The sequence below is a fragment of the Phaenicophaeus curvirostris genome, chromosome 17 (assembly GCF_032191515.1).
Source record: "Phaenicophaeus curvirostris isolate KB17595 chromosome 17, BPBGC_Pcur_1.0, whole genome shotgun sequence".
Lineage (NCBI taxonomy): Eukaryota > Metazoa > Chordata > Aves > Cuculiformes > Cuculidae > Phaenicophaeus > Phaenicophaeus curvirostris.
In genome coordinates, this window is record NC_091408.1 from 4,015,382 (window position 1) to 4,030,492 (window position 15,111).

The following is a 15,111-nucleotide window of genomic DNA, read 5'->3' on the forward strand; positions in this document are numbered from 1 at the left end:
ACTGGATGGTCTTTAAGGTGCCTTCCAACCCAAACTATTCTATGATTCTATGGTAAATTTACAGCCCTGGGTGTGCAGAAGTTCAAAGTTAACATAGCAAGATACAGCTGAGCTAGTGTGAAAGTTCAAAATACACAAATTGCAGTTTAATATTCATGCCTACAGGACAGTGGATGCTGTAAAAGTAATTTTGCTGGCCTTGCAGCAACAGAAGAACTGATGGAACCATTTCAAGTCTGCATCGCATGCATTTTGTCGTGAGCACGCTTACTGGGAGAAGGGCACAATTTTCAGATCACTCTGCCAGAGCATTTGCCCCAGTCTGGGCTTTGTGCTCGCTCCACGTAGTCACCCTTGCAAAGATGCTGCCTAATGCAGCTCATAACACCGTGGTTGGCCTTAGGAAGCACAGATGTCACCACACCCACAGCACATGCTTACCTGAATGAGCCCATTTCATCTCAAGCAGCAGAGGGAGTTATGCAGGATGGCAGGCAGTATTTGTCCTCTGCCGTCCTCCTGAACAACTCCTTACAGTCTTATCTGCTGGTACAAGCGTAGCATCTAAAGAGCATATTTAAGATTCCTGCTGAGCCTGCCCTCCCCTTTCCAGAGGTACTGAGAGCAAAGAAATACTGAAAACAGAAACCAATGCCCAGCAGCACTTACTGCCACTGCACAAGGCTGTTTTAAGGAAAAATAATGTCTGGAAAAAACAACCCGAAAGGCAGTGCATTTGTTATTAAGAAGGGGCTGAAGCAGATGAATATTGAACAGTTTATTGTAGGCCTTTTCCAGGCCTGTACAGATGACCTGGAGTCCCTGGAAGAGGGCGAGCAGACTTCCCTGCCATTTAAAAATAACTTTTACTTGCTTGTTTTTGTTTTCAAAAGAGGATTTCTCTTCTTTAAATAGATTTTTAAAAGTGTACATAGCAGCAGTATGGTACGAAGATGGGCGTTTCACAGTACATACAGGTTAGTATTGCCACTGAAAATACGCCTTGAACAGATGCCTTTAAAAAACAGCATTCGGTCTGTATTACTGATCAATCCGGAGTGTTCGTAAACCTTTGCAAACCCAATGCCCACAATTTAAATAATAAAACTGGAAAAAAGTGTTAAGTATCATTCCAGAACTGGAATTACAGTAGATCCCACATTCTGCCAATGCTGGCACTTCGCCAGGCACGTGCATGCTGTTCTACATACAGAAAAAAAAACCCAAAAGCAAACATGTTTTGTATTAAATATGCATAAATAGCAGGACGACAGACCGGAGAGCCATGCTTGCGTAATACTGAGTCTGTGCTGGCAGAGCCCACATCCTTCACCAAACACGGGGACCGACAAGTCCTTCCGAGCCCATCCACGGCACGGTTGGGGTTTACAGCAGGATAGTCCCCAAAACCAGCGCCTGCCACGGGCACAGGGAGGGCAACCAGCACGCCAGGGAGTGGGGTTCACAGCTTCTTCATTTTGTCTTTGTTCTTCTGGAGTTTAGTGTGCACCACTTTGAGAGTAGTGAGGAAGTTCCCGAGGAAGAGCAGCAGAAATGTAAATGCCAACACAAAAACCTGAGAGGGGAGAAGGAGTATCTTTAAGGATGTGGTTAAACACTCTCCCCCTGCTCTGTGCTTTTTCCAAGCGGAACCAACACCCACCTGCCATTCTTTGCACTCCTTATGCCTCGACAATCCAAAAAGCGTGATTGCATTATACAGCTGCCAGAACTAAGAAGAGAAAAAAAAAAAAAAAAAAGAGAAAAAAAGAAAAAAGTGATTTCATTACTACCAAAAAACTTAGAACCATTTTCCACAGGTGCAGGTGATCCAAAGCACCGTTTTATGATGCTGCGGCCGCAGCCACTGAATCCCCCCTGGCCACACACCACAAAATGAGGAACGAGGGTGCCCGACTTACATGCCCGAAGAACAGGAAGGGAAGGAGAAATGTCAGCCCCCGCCACATCCAGGACTGAAATCCTTCTGGAAAAGGTTAACGGAAGAGGTGGAGACTGAGCACAAAGGAGCCAGGACTGGAGCTGCAGCCCTCCCCACCCAGACCACCCCAGAAAGGTTATTCCCAACCTGCTCCACAATAACCAACCGATTTAAAATATACACTTGAAGGTATGCTAAGGGGAGGATGAAGATGGGAATGACCAAACCCTCCATCTTAACCCACTCAAGAGCTGACAGAGATCCCAAGGAGGAGAATAAAAGCCTCCTCCTCTTCCTGCCTTAGGACACGGGCAGCAGGGCAGGTTGCGGTGCAAAGCTCGCTCTCTGAAGACTACACAGCCCCCTGCCTATTGTGCAGGTCTGGGAGGCAGCAAACACTTTGCAAACAAAGCATCACAGAAAACCTCACCTACTGTAAGGTCCAAGTGATTTCTCTCCCCCAAAGCACGGAGTCTATAAAGGCAGCCCCTTTGGTAATAATATTGTAGGAACTGAACGCAACCTAGAGAAGAGATAAAACGTCATTGCATGGGCTATTCCCAAGTATGATAAACAAACTATTTTAATAATGTTTAATCTAATAGCATTTAATTATTGTCTGTATTAGTTTGCTATCTTTGTATTTCTACAGTTTAATACTTCCATGTTTACCAAGCAGTAGTGTTTTCTTCTAAGCACATTTGATACAAAACTATTTTAGCCCATGAATTAGCAATGTAAGAGATACTTACTCTGAAATATTGAAAAGGCTAAAAATTGACTGCGAAACATTTGATACATGAGTCCATCTGGCCTGAAAGCAAAATACAAAAGACATCTATTTGTTTGATAAAAAGCAGGTGATGCAATGCCCTTCCCTTCCCCATCAAGCTGGATCCCATTAGCAAATGAAGAAAGCAGCTGGTACCCAGCCCAGCCCAGCCTGCTCCGTCGGGAGCACAGAGAGGGTGCTGCAGGCGCACATCGCAACTCCAGCTTGCAGGAAATGCTCTCACTGGTGAGGTCTCCCCTCTCCAACATGTATAAATGCTGCACCCTCTTATTCATTTGCTTATCACAGTTTTCTCCAGGCAGCAATCAAAGCAGCATCTGCATCAAAAACCTAAGCAGTGGAGCAAGGGGTGGCAGTGCTCCTCATCCTAAGGGAGGGGACCTTCTGCCCCAGCTATGTCACCTCCTTATGGATTCAGGGGCAGAAACAGGTGTTGTCTTAAAACAATTTTTAATTATTAGCTTATCGGCTCATGCCAAAGTTGAGACAGGCTGCACTGGGACCGTACACAGGGTGCATCACTGCATTGTCTGACCAACACCACCTCCCATGGGATGGCAGCTTGCATTTTTTGCTTTATGCTCTCTAATACGGGTTCAGTAAAGGCACCAACCAGATTAATTTTCTGGTGTCCTCCCTCTAAGGCAAAGTGCTGCTTGTTTGCTTAGTTACACAGAGACAGAAACCAGGAAACTTGCAGAGATTTTGCCACCATCAGTGCAACTGCGGCTTATGACTTGAGGTTGTTTCTTTCTCTTTTTCAAATCAAGGTAAATACAAACAGCAGTGTTCCCTTTATCACTGAAAACATCTGTAACAGCAGACAAATATTAAGTCTGAGGCTTTGCCATGTGCCCATGTGGCCAAAGCTTTGTGGTCACACTGGATTTAAATGCTCAGATGATGCAAACACCGTGAAACAGGCTTGAAGCACCCCGAGCAAGTGAACGCAGACTCACCACGTTAACATTACTCCAGACAGGAACGTGGAGACGTAGTGATGAGATACCCACCAGCCTTTGATCCTGGAAAGAAAGAATGCGGTAGTGAGAGAAGACACATGGATTTTCGCATTCTTAGTCTGGCTTTACAGACAAAAAAATGATCCTGACCTGGAGGAGGAGGCAGGACAAGGAACAAAATAGCTGGCCCAACTCAAGCAAAAGGGGTGCTGTGGAACACTGTCCTGGCAACGTGTCTTACAGGGTTAGCTCCACGACCGCTGGAGGGAGGCTCAGCACCAGGGCACATCTCCTGTGCTCCCAGGAGCTCTCCAGCCCAGCAAGAAGCAGCAGTTCCCACAGCACAAGGTACCACAGTGACTAACGATGCACAAGTTTCAGCCCACACACCCTTTTTTTTTTTGTGCCATGCAAATCAGTAACATTTCAAGCCCTTTCTTTAAGGTGGCTGTTTCTTTCAGATACAAAAGCTGCAAAAAGCTCAGAAAATGACAGTAAAGTGAGCAAGGGCTGTAGTAAGGCTGAATCAAGAACTGAAGAGCTGCCCTGGGACAGCATTGCTTTGGAAACTAAGCCAACAAAATGGGTTAATCTGGGGCTTTTCCAGTACGTTAGTTGGTCCTTTCACCAAAAAACATGTGCTTATACCCGTCACATCTACAACCCACAGCTACCAGAAATATCCGATACTTTGGACCAAGAGCTTTTAGGAACGGCACCTTCTTCCTCTGCAAACCTCAGGTGGCCACATCTGCCCTTGGAAGCAACCAGGGAGGCAGATGGAAACAACATACCCTGCAGAGAGGCACCAGCATCCCAGATTTACTGGGCTTTAGTGTCAATGTGAATCCCCTTTTACTGTTTGTTTTTCTTTTAAGGACATTTCAAGCTTTAATTATTTTGCAGGTGGCACAGTACCTTGATCCATTGCTAATGAGAATGCTTTCCCGTATCGTCAGCGTGCAGTAATACCACACTAACAGAAAGTTAAACACTTCATCTGTCACCCTGTTAAATAGAAAAAACACATGGTATTAAAAAAAATACTGTTCATTATAAAAATATTTTAAAAAATCCTCCCTCTCCATGGGTGAATGAAAAGCTGCCTAAGTGAGCCATGGACACAAAGCCAGTCTGGAACATCTCTGATCCACGTGCAGAACTGCACCCACCGGCAGCACTGCCGGCTGAGTCCTTTTCTCCAGAAAGTGCCCTGTGATATCACACTGCAGATCCTGAGCTGATAAGCAGGTACGCAGAGATGACATTAATTCCTTCTGAAGAAGAGAAAGCACCATGGAGCAGCGGATGATCCAATTTAGCACGGCATTTCCAGGCTACTTCAATGAGCAGATTCCATAAGATCTGTATAAATCCAATCAACTAAAAGAGCAGAAGAGCATTATGCTCTCAGGGTCAAAAAAACCCCAAACTGTATTTTGCCATTTGGAAATCCCTAAAAGGGACTCAGGGTAACCTCTGTGTCCAGGAGCAACGTTCGCTGGTACAATCCTGCTTTCACCCAGACCCACAGAGACCTCAGTAGAAGTGCCCAGCCCCAACACCTACCTGTTTTTTCAACAAAACTGAACTATATAAGCTTATTAGTACTCAGACACTTTATCACAACTTAGAGATAAAGTTTCAGGTCTGATCATTTCATATGAACCTTCTCTTGTTGCCTTTGGAACCCCAGGTCTCTGCCTGGGACAATGCGTGAGCAAAACCAACTGCTCATTCCCAAGCAGAGCACGATGCCAGACAAACAACAGATCAGAAAACATGATATTGGACTTCTCTTAGTTACAAGAGACTCCGAAGAAAAAGTTACAGAAGGAAAAGCAAGTAGCTAAAATACAAGCCCTCCTAGTGTGAAGGTGTAAAAGCTGTCCTGCTCTCCAACTACCCAAAGCCTAAACATCACCAGAGCCAATCTTACTGCCCGTAACTCAGGAGAACAGTTAGTTCAAACCCAGTAGAGTTTTATTCAAAATACTTGATTAAAAGTAAAAATGCAGACTTACCTGTAGTGGAGAATAAACCTGCACGTGACGGCCCCAAGTAGCAAGATTATTGTCAGATAAAGTTTGAATTTCTCATACTCATCCTTGTAGGCAAACCTGGAAAGTGAACAGCCACTGTTTATGGACACAAACAGGTGTTTTACCGGAACACAGCTTCACTTTTTTTTTTTTAAATCAGACACAAATCCACACGCCAAGCCCAGAGATAGAGATTTTGCTTGAAACATTTAGAAAACCAGCAGACAGCGGTGAAAGGCAGCGTTCTGCCTGCAGGGTTCATCGTGGCCGCACAGTTGTTACACTGCACAACAACGGCTTAAGTCCAGAACAGCTGGTTTCTGAGTTGGCATGATAAGATTTGAAAAAAGAAATAATCTTCTTTTTTTGCAGCACGTATGCCTAGCAGTCATACCACCATTCTTCACTGCAAGAAAAAACAACCCTTTCAATTAAGGCAACGAGGTAGGCTGGGCTTAAAAGCAAACGATGCACAGAATCCACTGGGGCTACACAAAGCATGAGCTTGGCCCCGCGTCATGGTCCAACCTGCCCACCCTTGACATTTCATCTTTTATGAAATCTCAGAGAAACCCAAATTCACACACGTGGAAATCCTCACTTACTTTGCTTGGTTACTCAAGAGAGTTACATTCACGTTTCCCAGCACCAGGTTTAAGTACAGGCTGGAAGACAAAAAGCAAGAGCAGACCCAAGATTACATCATTTTATTTGACCACCACAGGATGACCCAAACTGGAGCTGAACCACTGCATTTGTCAAAGCCATGTTATTATTTATGGCAAATTGGCAACTACAGAAGGATTTAAATGTGCAAAGATTGTTCAGCATTTCCAAGAAGCTAGAAAAAGGTTTATTTTCCTGGTCCTTTCTCTGTGCTACAGCCTAAGGGCAAAATACGTAGTTTCAACTGAGAGAAATTCAAAGAAAAGTTTCTCATAGAAACTTCTGAGGGGCCACAGCATCTGACAGCCCTTGGCAACTGAAATAAATGGTTTAGATAAAGTGGTAAAGCATTGGAACAGGCTGCCCAGGGAAGTGGCGGAGTCTCAGTCCCTTGGGGTGTTCAAAAAAAAGATGTAGAAACTGCACTCTGGGACATGGTTTAGTTGGCACAGTGGTGTTGGACTTGGGGTTGGAATGGATGATCTTAAGAAGTCTTTTCCAACCTTAATGATTTTATGATATCTGTCCTAGCAACCACACTTGGAGTAAAGTATTGATTGCAAGTCAGTTGAAAACATCATTTAAAAAAAGAGATAATTCTTGTGGCGATTTGGTAATTTAGTCAGTGTGAAACAGTGGATTTCACAATCTCTCTGCAGTGCAATTCTTTTTACAAGAAAACCTGCACTGCCCACACGCAGTATATTCACATATACTTACAGCTCATGAATTCTGTGTACAATTGACACAGCACCTCAGCAAGAGATTTATGACTAATCCAGTTTTACATTTATTTGTTCAACAGACACATTATCCTTCAGGAACAACGCTGCTGCAAATACTTAAGAAAAGAGCTTTCCTGGAGCACGCATGGACCTCCCTGGTGAAGCACGTACCCGTTCTTCTTTGGCAAGTAGGCTTCCATGTCAAAGAAGGCATTCTGCCTCTCCTTGATCTGGGTGCTGATCTCCTGAATGAGAGCAAACTCTTCAGGACTCGCTCTGGGCTTGCACCTGCAACAACACAGAAACAAGATATTCCTGTTCACGTTTTTACTGCCTTTTTATTTAAGGGAAAATAATGTCATAAAATCCATGCTATTAAAACACTGACTGTGTGAGGTTGCGCGCTCTGCTCCTGTATTTCTGCAGTATCATTTGGCTTACCATGATTTTATTTCACTGCCTGGCTTCTCTCATTGGAGGCTATTTCAATCAGCTTTGGTTTACAAATCAGCTTCTCTTTTCACCTAAGCTCAATGACAGGAGCCTGTACTTCTTCCCTAGCAAAGCACTTCAGGAATATTGTGCTCTTTTACGTAACTCCTTCTGCTTTGGGAACTTTGTGCGTGGTTTCAGGCACTGCCCTTGTAGAGGCTGCATGGAATATTTCTTCAGGCATGGAATATTTCAGGATGTCACAACGCAAAACTGATGATTTACTGAAAAACTGCAGTTTTACTAATTAATGTAAAACAGAGAGCGGTACACAGTGGCATAGACAGCCTCTGGTATTGGAGGAAACGCTTTCAGACCTGCACACAAAGAATTTAGCCTGTGGCTTCTGTGAAGCCCTCCTGTAAATCCACCCAGGAGCAAACTACACCTCCAGGTTCCAGGATTGATGCTGCTTTTCCAATGTGGCTTATGAAGCAAAGCTTTGCTTACCTGGCAAAACACATGGACCAAAAGCTGTATGTCCTGCAGCATATGGGACCTTCTGCAAAGATGCAGTTCTCCTTCAGAGAACTTCTTTATTGTTTATATGTCTCCATCTCTAATGGGGTTACAAACATTTTACCTGGCTGTGACGAATGGAGGTGACCCAATATGGAGCAAAATTACCACCATGAGACAGACTGCATATTAAAATGCTAAAAATCCAAGCATTTCAGTTCTTTGGGAAAGACAAATATCCCATCCCCATCTTCTCCACCCTCCAGATCTCCTGTTACCGTTGCAGGCTGTGCTTCAGATCCCTTAGCATCTTCTTCTGCCGATGTATGGAGGTGCTGCAGGCTGTCTGCAAGCTGGTGACTTCCTCCAGTTTCTGCCTGTAAACTTTGTGCGTTTCCTGCAGGAGAAGAGGAGATGACTGGTAGAAAGGGCTCTTCTGGGTTGTGTATTGCTTTGGTGCTCACCTCTGAAAGAGGCAAGCAAAATTTTTATTTGGGGAGTTAACAGGCAGCCCTTCAAGCAAGGAGGGGTGATGCCAAACCACCACAGACCCAGCAGAGCTTAAACTGACACTGATGAAATTCCTGCAAAACAAAGAGCATCCCCCTCACCCATCTCATTTCCTCTTTCTAACAAGCTTTTCCACTCAAGAGCTCCTCAATCCCATCCCACCCTGGAATGAAGCAATAATCCTCTGTTGATCCCAATCTGTCCCCATCAAATGGGTGGCTAAAGCACAGAGCAGGAACTCCAGATTTCCCAGCCAGATTAAATCTGAGGAAAAAAAAAGAAAGATGAGGACAAAGAGGGAGAAAAAAACAAAAACCCCAATACCACCAGCCAGACCCAGCCTGGGGGTGTAGATGCCTCCAGGCCATCACTGGGTCCTCATGACCCCACATTCAAACAATCTTTGCAAGGGCTTAACTGCCCCTCCCTAAGGTATGAGAATCTCCTTGAAAGGAACTTCTTTATCACAGCTTGTTGACCTTTTGAAGACCTGAATTAGCGTTTACCTGGCTGTGAAGAGGATGCAGTGGCAAGCCCGTGGAGAGGCACCTCTGCTCTCACACCTGGGGGAATGTATCTGCTGGGGAATATACATGCCCTGCTTTTCCACCCTTTGGCAGTGATTTCATCACCCTCCCCAGTGCAGGGAGACCCCGGGAAAAGCTAAAAAGATGCCAAGAAGTGCTCTCAGTGAAAATTTTCTTTCAAGACCTATAATAACTTGGAAAACAGAGTTTGCAGAGTTAGTGCTAAGGAAAGGAGGCAGGGGCTACATGGCTATTTGCACAGCTGCTTCATCTACCACCACATCAACGACCACAGAAAATTACCACTGGTTTTCTCAGAGCATAAACATGATGTTAAAACTATACAAAGCAATCTTTGCTTCCCTCTTCCTTAGGACCCTGCGGGTAGCTGTTTGTTATTTACAAGAGCAATGCCAAACAAACTCCAGTATCCGATTTAAAAATCTTAATACCTAAACTAACCATGTCCAGACCCTGCAGCTCTCTTCGTTTCAGGAATGGTTTGGCTTTGCTAAGCGTGGGCAGGACTTCAGGGTTTGCTGGATTGCACAGTAACTCATTCTACTTCTCCAGCTGTCACGCAACAGCATCTTTTAAAAGGCTGGTTCAAAGGGTGCAAGAAGCTCTTCGCCAAAAAAAAAAAAAAGCATTCAAGTATTTACTGGAAACACAAGCAGGAGAGCTGAGAGCTGGTAAATTCCACCGCTAGCCAAAACCATCAGGATAGCAATTTCAAAATAACATTGGTATTTAGAAGAACATAACATTTGCTAGCAGTGAAGTTATTTATTTATCGGGAGAAGCGATTGCTCACAAAGGGGAGCCACGAGCAGCACAAGGAGTTCAGCTCCTTTACATTAACCACTATAACCCACAGGCCAAACACCTTCCCATAGGGTCAGGTCTGGCCACAGCTCGCTCCAAAAAGGAAACACGTACTGAAAAACAAAGGATCCATGCACTAGGGAGAATATTTTTCCCCAGAGTTGAAGAGCTCCTGGCGGAGATCAGTTAGCTCGGAGATGTCCCTGCACTCGAGTTTACAAGTTTCACGGCGCTGTGGCTGCAATTGCCCACTTTGCCAGTGGAAATCGTGTTGTCCAGTCTGCCCGCAGACTGTGCTGCAACCGCTTTACGCTTTCTGTAGACACCCCAGGGTCTAATTTTTCCCTTGCACTCACAACAATCCTGCTTGTGGTCAGTGCTTGTTCATTTGCAGCACTTCAAACCCATGGGGAGCCCTTGCAGGGCTCTTTCTTACACAAAATCTGGTTTACATGTCAATACACAAGGTTTAATCAAGATGTTGCAGGGCAACCTGCATTTTCGTAGCGGGGTGGCAGGGCCAGGGGAGAGGAGATCAGAATCTGTGGGAGTCCCTGCTCCAAAACTGCAACGCCCCACAGCTCTGAGCTCTCCATCTCAAGCTGCTGCTCCAGAGACGATGCTGCCCTCGCAGCCCCGAGTACAAAACCCCACAGATATGGCTGATTAAAAAGCACTTTGCAGATCTGGATGCCCCTAGCCTCCTCTGACAGCTGGTCCCCACTGAGCCCAGGAGATGCTTGGTGGTGCTGTGCTGCAGCATCACCCTCTCTGAAGCCCCTCAAGCTGGAGCTTCCCAAACACAAGTGCAGCCCCAGCTGCCCCGTGCCAGCCACCCAGCACATTAGCAGCAGGAGTTACAATCAGAGTCCAAGGTCCTCTCCAGGAGAAGGAAGACCCAGCCCCTGACCCAGAACTTGGAGCACAAATATAGAATATCAGGACAGGAGTGCATGGAAACAGAGATCGTTCTGCTCCACAGGGCCAGCACTACTCTCAACACCCAAAAAGTCTGCCCAGCAGCAATATCTGTCCCCACTGGCACTGGAAGGGGTCACAGTGCCGCTAGGAAAACCACGCTCCTCAAAAGCAAGAGATGCTGCGAGTGTATCCAAAAAGCCACATGCAAGCAGGAGCAGACACCAGCATCAAAGCACCTTCTTCATAAACAGTTGGGATTTTAACTCCACACATCAAGATTTGACTTGAATCCAGCTGGGGAGCTTGGAGCCTTCCTCCAAAGCGCACAGAAGCACCACCAGCATCTCGCAGAGCTGGAGCAGAGTCACATCCCAGGACAGCATCGTGTTCATCTCTTCTGCAACGCTGCCTTCGGATACAAACTGCTTGTGAGCCCTGAAGCTCAGATAGGTTATTCCAACTTTTTATCTTTATAGTACTAACCACTGGGCAACGATCCCTGATGCCACCACCAGCTGCTACCGCACCAAGGAGCATTTCTACTTTCTCTTTACAGATGGAGAAGCAGAAGAAGGGATAAATCATTGATATTTTGCTGTGGTTTAGGTCAGTTTGAGCAGCACGCTCTGCAAGAAGGCAGGTGCACACAGGATTTGCTGCAAACAAGTGATCAACTAAATCACACCAGCTGGCAACCCCCTCCCGTGCCCAACCACCACCTTTCCTTCTGTTAACAAGTGTACAACCTAAAATGACTTAATTAAGACAACAAGCTAAATCTGGAAATCACACTTTTTTTTTTTTCCCTTACAGTGCACATTAACAGCTTAAAGGAGGCAAAACAGCCACAGAGTGAGAATGGGGCAGGCTTAAAGATGTAAAGCATGTGGACAGGACAGCATTGATGATATATGGCACTGGAACAGGCTGCCCAGGGAGGGGGTTGAGTCCCCTTCCCTGGAGGGGTTTAAGGGACGGGTGGACGAGGTGCTGAGGGACATGGGTTAGTGATTGATAGGAATGGTTGGACTCGATGATCCAGTGGGTCTCTTCCAACCTGGTGATTCTATGATTCTATATATGGGGAAAGGAAAGTTTCTGTGGGTAAAAGCACTTCACAAAAGCAGCTCTCAGCTTCTCCTCTGCGGTCTTTCTGTCCTTCAAAGCACTTTTCAGGGATAGATCAACAGCATCAGAGCCTCTCCTGTCCCACTGTGGGATATGAAACTCTGGCTGGGTGATGCTCTCAGCACAGGTATTACCTGTATCGCTCTATGTGCGCGGAAGTGCCAGGTCCTCCTTTTCCACCCTGGCTCCAGGAGTGGAATCGCAGCACAGCATCCCTTGGGGTGACCTGATGGACATAGCCAGGGCTTGGCCATGGTTTGGTCTGGGCTGTCCCGTGTGCACGGGGGAGGTTCTGGGGGGCTGGCGAGGGATGTGCGGGCACAGCTGGTCTCGGTGCATGGAGAACCGGGCTCCAGGGGGGCACAGCCCCGCAGAACCGGGCTCGGTGCACGGAGAACCGGGCTCCAGGGGGGCACAGCCCCGCAGAACCGGGCTCGGTGCATGGAGAACCGGGCTCGGTGCACGCACAGCCGGGCTCCAGCAGGACACAGCCCCGCAGCACCGGGCTCCGGGCCTCTCCCAGTGGCAGCGAGGAGGGGCCGAGCCTTCCCGCCCCCCGGGAAGCTCGGTGCCGCGGGGCGGGGGCCTCCCGGGGAAAGACTGAGCGGTGGGGACCCCCGGCGCCGCGCACCCCGCGCTGCCGCAAGCCCCCTCCGAGCCCCGGAGCCCCGCGCGGCGAAGCCGGGAAGCGGCGGGGCGGGGCTCGGGCGGGTTCCAGCGCGGGTCCCGCCGCCTCACCTGGAGCTGCCGGAACTCCCCGTCGAGCTCGCGCCACTCGCCGCGGCAGCGCTCGAGCTGCAGCCTCATGGCGCGGGGCCGGGGGCTGCGGCGGGGCCGGCCCGCACCGGGGCCCGCGGGCCACGTGCGACCCTGACGTCATCGCGCGCGCCGGCGCGCGCCCCTCGCCCCGCCCCGCCCCGCCCGGTTGGCCACGCCCACTCGAGGCTCGAGCCCCGCCCCGCCCGCCTGAGGCGCGAGCCACGCCCTTAGCCCCGCCCACTCCGGGCGCGAGCTCCGCCTGAGGCGCGAGCCCCGCCCCCCGCCCCGCCCGCCTGAGGCGCGAGGTCCCCTCAGGGCCCCTCAGCCCCCCCCCGCCCCGCCCCCGTGAGGGCTCTGCCGGGTCCCTGTGGCACAAGCCGTTGTTTCCCAGGGCGTCAGGCTTGTTAAATGCCTTCATCCAGGATCTGGAAGAAGGGATTGAGTGCGCCCTCAATGAGTTTGCAGATGATGCTGTATTCGTAGAATCGTGGAATAGTTTGGGTGGGAAGGGACCTCAGATCATCCCGTTCCAACCCTCTGCCATGGGCAGGGACGTGTCCCAGCAGAGCTCCAGCCAGCCTGGCCTTGAACCCCTCCAGGGATGGGGCAGCCACAGCCTCCCCGGGCAACCTGCGCCACTGCCCCCCCACTCTCATGGTGATGAAATTCCTCCTTATGTCTGGTCTAAATCTGCCCCTCTCCAGTTTATACCTGTTCCCCCTCATCCTATCACCACAAGCCTTTGTGAACAGTCCCTCCACAGCTTTCTTGGAGCCCCTTCAACTACTGGAATTTCACTCTAAGGTCTCCTTGGAGCCTTCTCCAGGCTGAACAAGCCCAACTCTCTCAGCCTGTCCTCATGGCAGGTGCTCCACCCCTTGGATCATCCTTGTCGCCTCCTCTAGACCCATTCCAACAGCTCCATCTCCTTCTTGCGCTGAGTTTTGCAGAACTGGACACAACACTCTAGATGAAGTCTCAGCAGAGAGCAACAGAGGGGCAGAATCCCCTCCCTGGCCCTGCTGGCCACGCTTCTCTTGATGCAGCCCAGGACACGGTTGGTTTGTGGGCTGCGAGCGCACATTGCTGGCTCATGTTGAGCTTCTCATCAACCAGCACCCTAAGTCCTTCTCCGCAGAGCTGCTCCCAATCACAACATCCCCCATTCTGTATTGAAACAGGGATCGCCCCAACCCAGGAGTGTCTCTGAAGCCAAGTCAACCTCAAACCTGTTTGAAGTTTACACCTCAAACTTTTCACTTCAGTCACTCCTAAACCCTGCTGATAACGCTTCTTCAAAACAGAGTGGTGGGGAAGCTCCTTCAGTGCAGCACCCACTCTGTGCTCAGCCGACACGCGCCTGGTCAGAGTCCAAGACTCTCCTACCTCTTCCTCTGGCTTTTCGTTTGAGTATAGCAGCCATAAAACACACATCTGAGCATCCTGCTTCCACAGTCTGTTCATGTCACAATCTTCACCTTTAAAGAATTGCAACATATGTTTCTCTAAATGTATTTTTTTTCCATATTTATTCTACAAAGTTCCCAGAATAAACATAAGTTATTGATTCTGACAGTTTTCAGTGGGTTTGGGCATTTCGCTTGGGTGATCCCCCTAGATTTGTGCGAGCAAACTCAGCTCAGAGCAGCTGCCTCCTTTCACTGTGAAAATGATCGGTTTCAGATGTAGAATACTGAGGTCCTTTGGGGTTATTTAATTAAAAAAAAAATCTTACTTTTTAAACTGAAAAAAATAAGGCACATCGAATGGACCTTATATAGAACCATAGAATCACCAGGCTGGAAAAGACCTCTGAGATCATTTCCAAGTCCAACCATATCTACCTGCCACTAAACCATATCCTTAAGTACCTCATCTACACATCTTTTAAATACCTCTAGGGATGGGGACTCAACCACCTCCCTGGGCAGACCACAAATGGCATTATTTCTGGGCATGTTTCTGCGTGCATCCTCCTCTTGCTCGCTTTGATTGTGGTGGGTCCAAATTGGAAGAAACTGGTGAGTTACAAGTCCATTGCAATGAATTGTATTGGCAGTATAACGGGCTGAGTTAGAGCATAATTTACACTGACTGATTTAACAGTTTCCTTTCAGTCTTAACGAATGTAAGATTTAATCAAATGCCAGACAACTGAAGCAACAACTGTATGGACAGCAACGGGACTGAAGCCCCATCGTGCCTGGTGGAGGAGGCTTTGCTGGTGCTCCTCAGTGGCAGTGGCAATGGCTGTGAGGGTAAAAAAAAAAAAAAGAACTATTAAAAATAAAAACCAAACTCCTTTCATTTGGAAAGGCCAGAACAAGGGGAATTGCATCAAGGGAAAATCAAATTTCCCA

At 47.9% G+C, this 15,111-nt stretch overlaps 1 protein-coding gene across 1 annotated transcript; it reads right to left on the minus strand.

The window, feature by feature from the left end:
- Window positions 1–763: 763 nt before the first annotated feature.
- Window positions 764–12,831, minus strand: TMEM120B (transmembrane protein 120B). Its single transcript, XM_069871142.1, has 12 exons — window positions 12,731–12,831; window positions 8,360–8,478; window positions 7,302–7,418; window positions 6,345–6,404; window positions 5,722–5,817; window positions 4,616–4,705; window positions 3,695–3,760; window positions 2,695–2,756; window positions 2,373–2,465; window positions 1,923–1,987; window positions 1,664–1,732; window positions 764–1,576 (listed from the first exon to the last, which is right to left on the minus strand). Exons 1-12 carry the CDS (start codon window positions 12,797–12,799, stop codon window positions 1,463–1,465), a joined length of 1,020 nt encoding a protein of 339 aa, XP_069727243.1. The 5' UTR covers window positions 12,800–12,831; the 3' UTR covers window positions 764–1,462.
- Window positions 12,832–15,111: the final 2,280 nt, after the last annotated feature.

Excerpts from the sequence above, each read along its gene's own strand:
- TMEM120B (XM_069871142.1), bottom strand. The coding sequence starts at position 12,799 with ATGAGGCTGCAGCTCGAGCGCTGCCGCGGCGAGTGGCGCGAGCTCGAC. Across the intron at positions 6,405-7,301 it reads TACTTGCCAAAGAAGAACGG|CCTGTACTTAAACCTGGTGC; the intron begins GTACGTGCTTCA and ends TTTGTCTTCCAG. Across the intron at positions 1,733-1,922 it reads CCTTCCTGTTCTTCGGGCAT|TTCTGGCAGCTGTATAATGC; the intron begins GTAAGTCGGGCA and ends TTCTCTTCTTAG.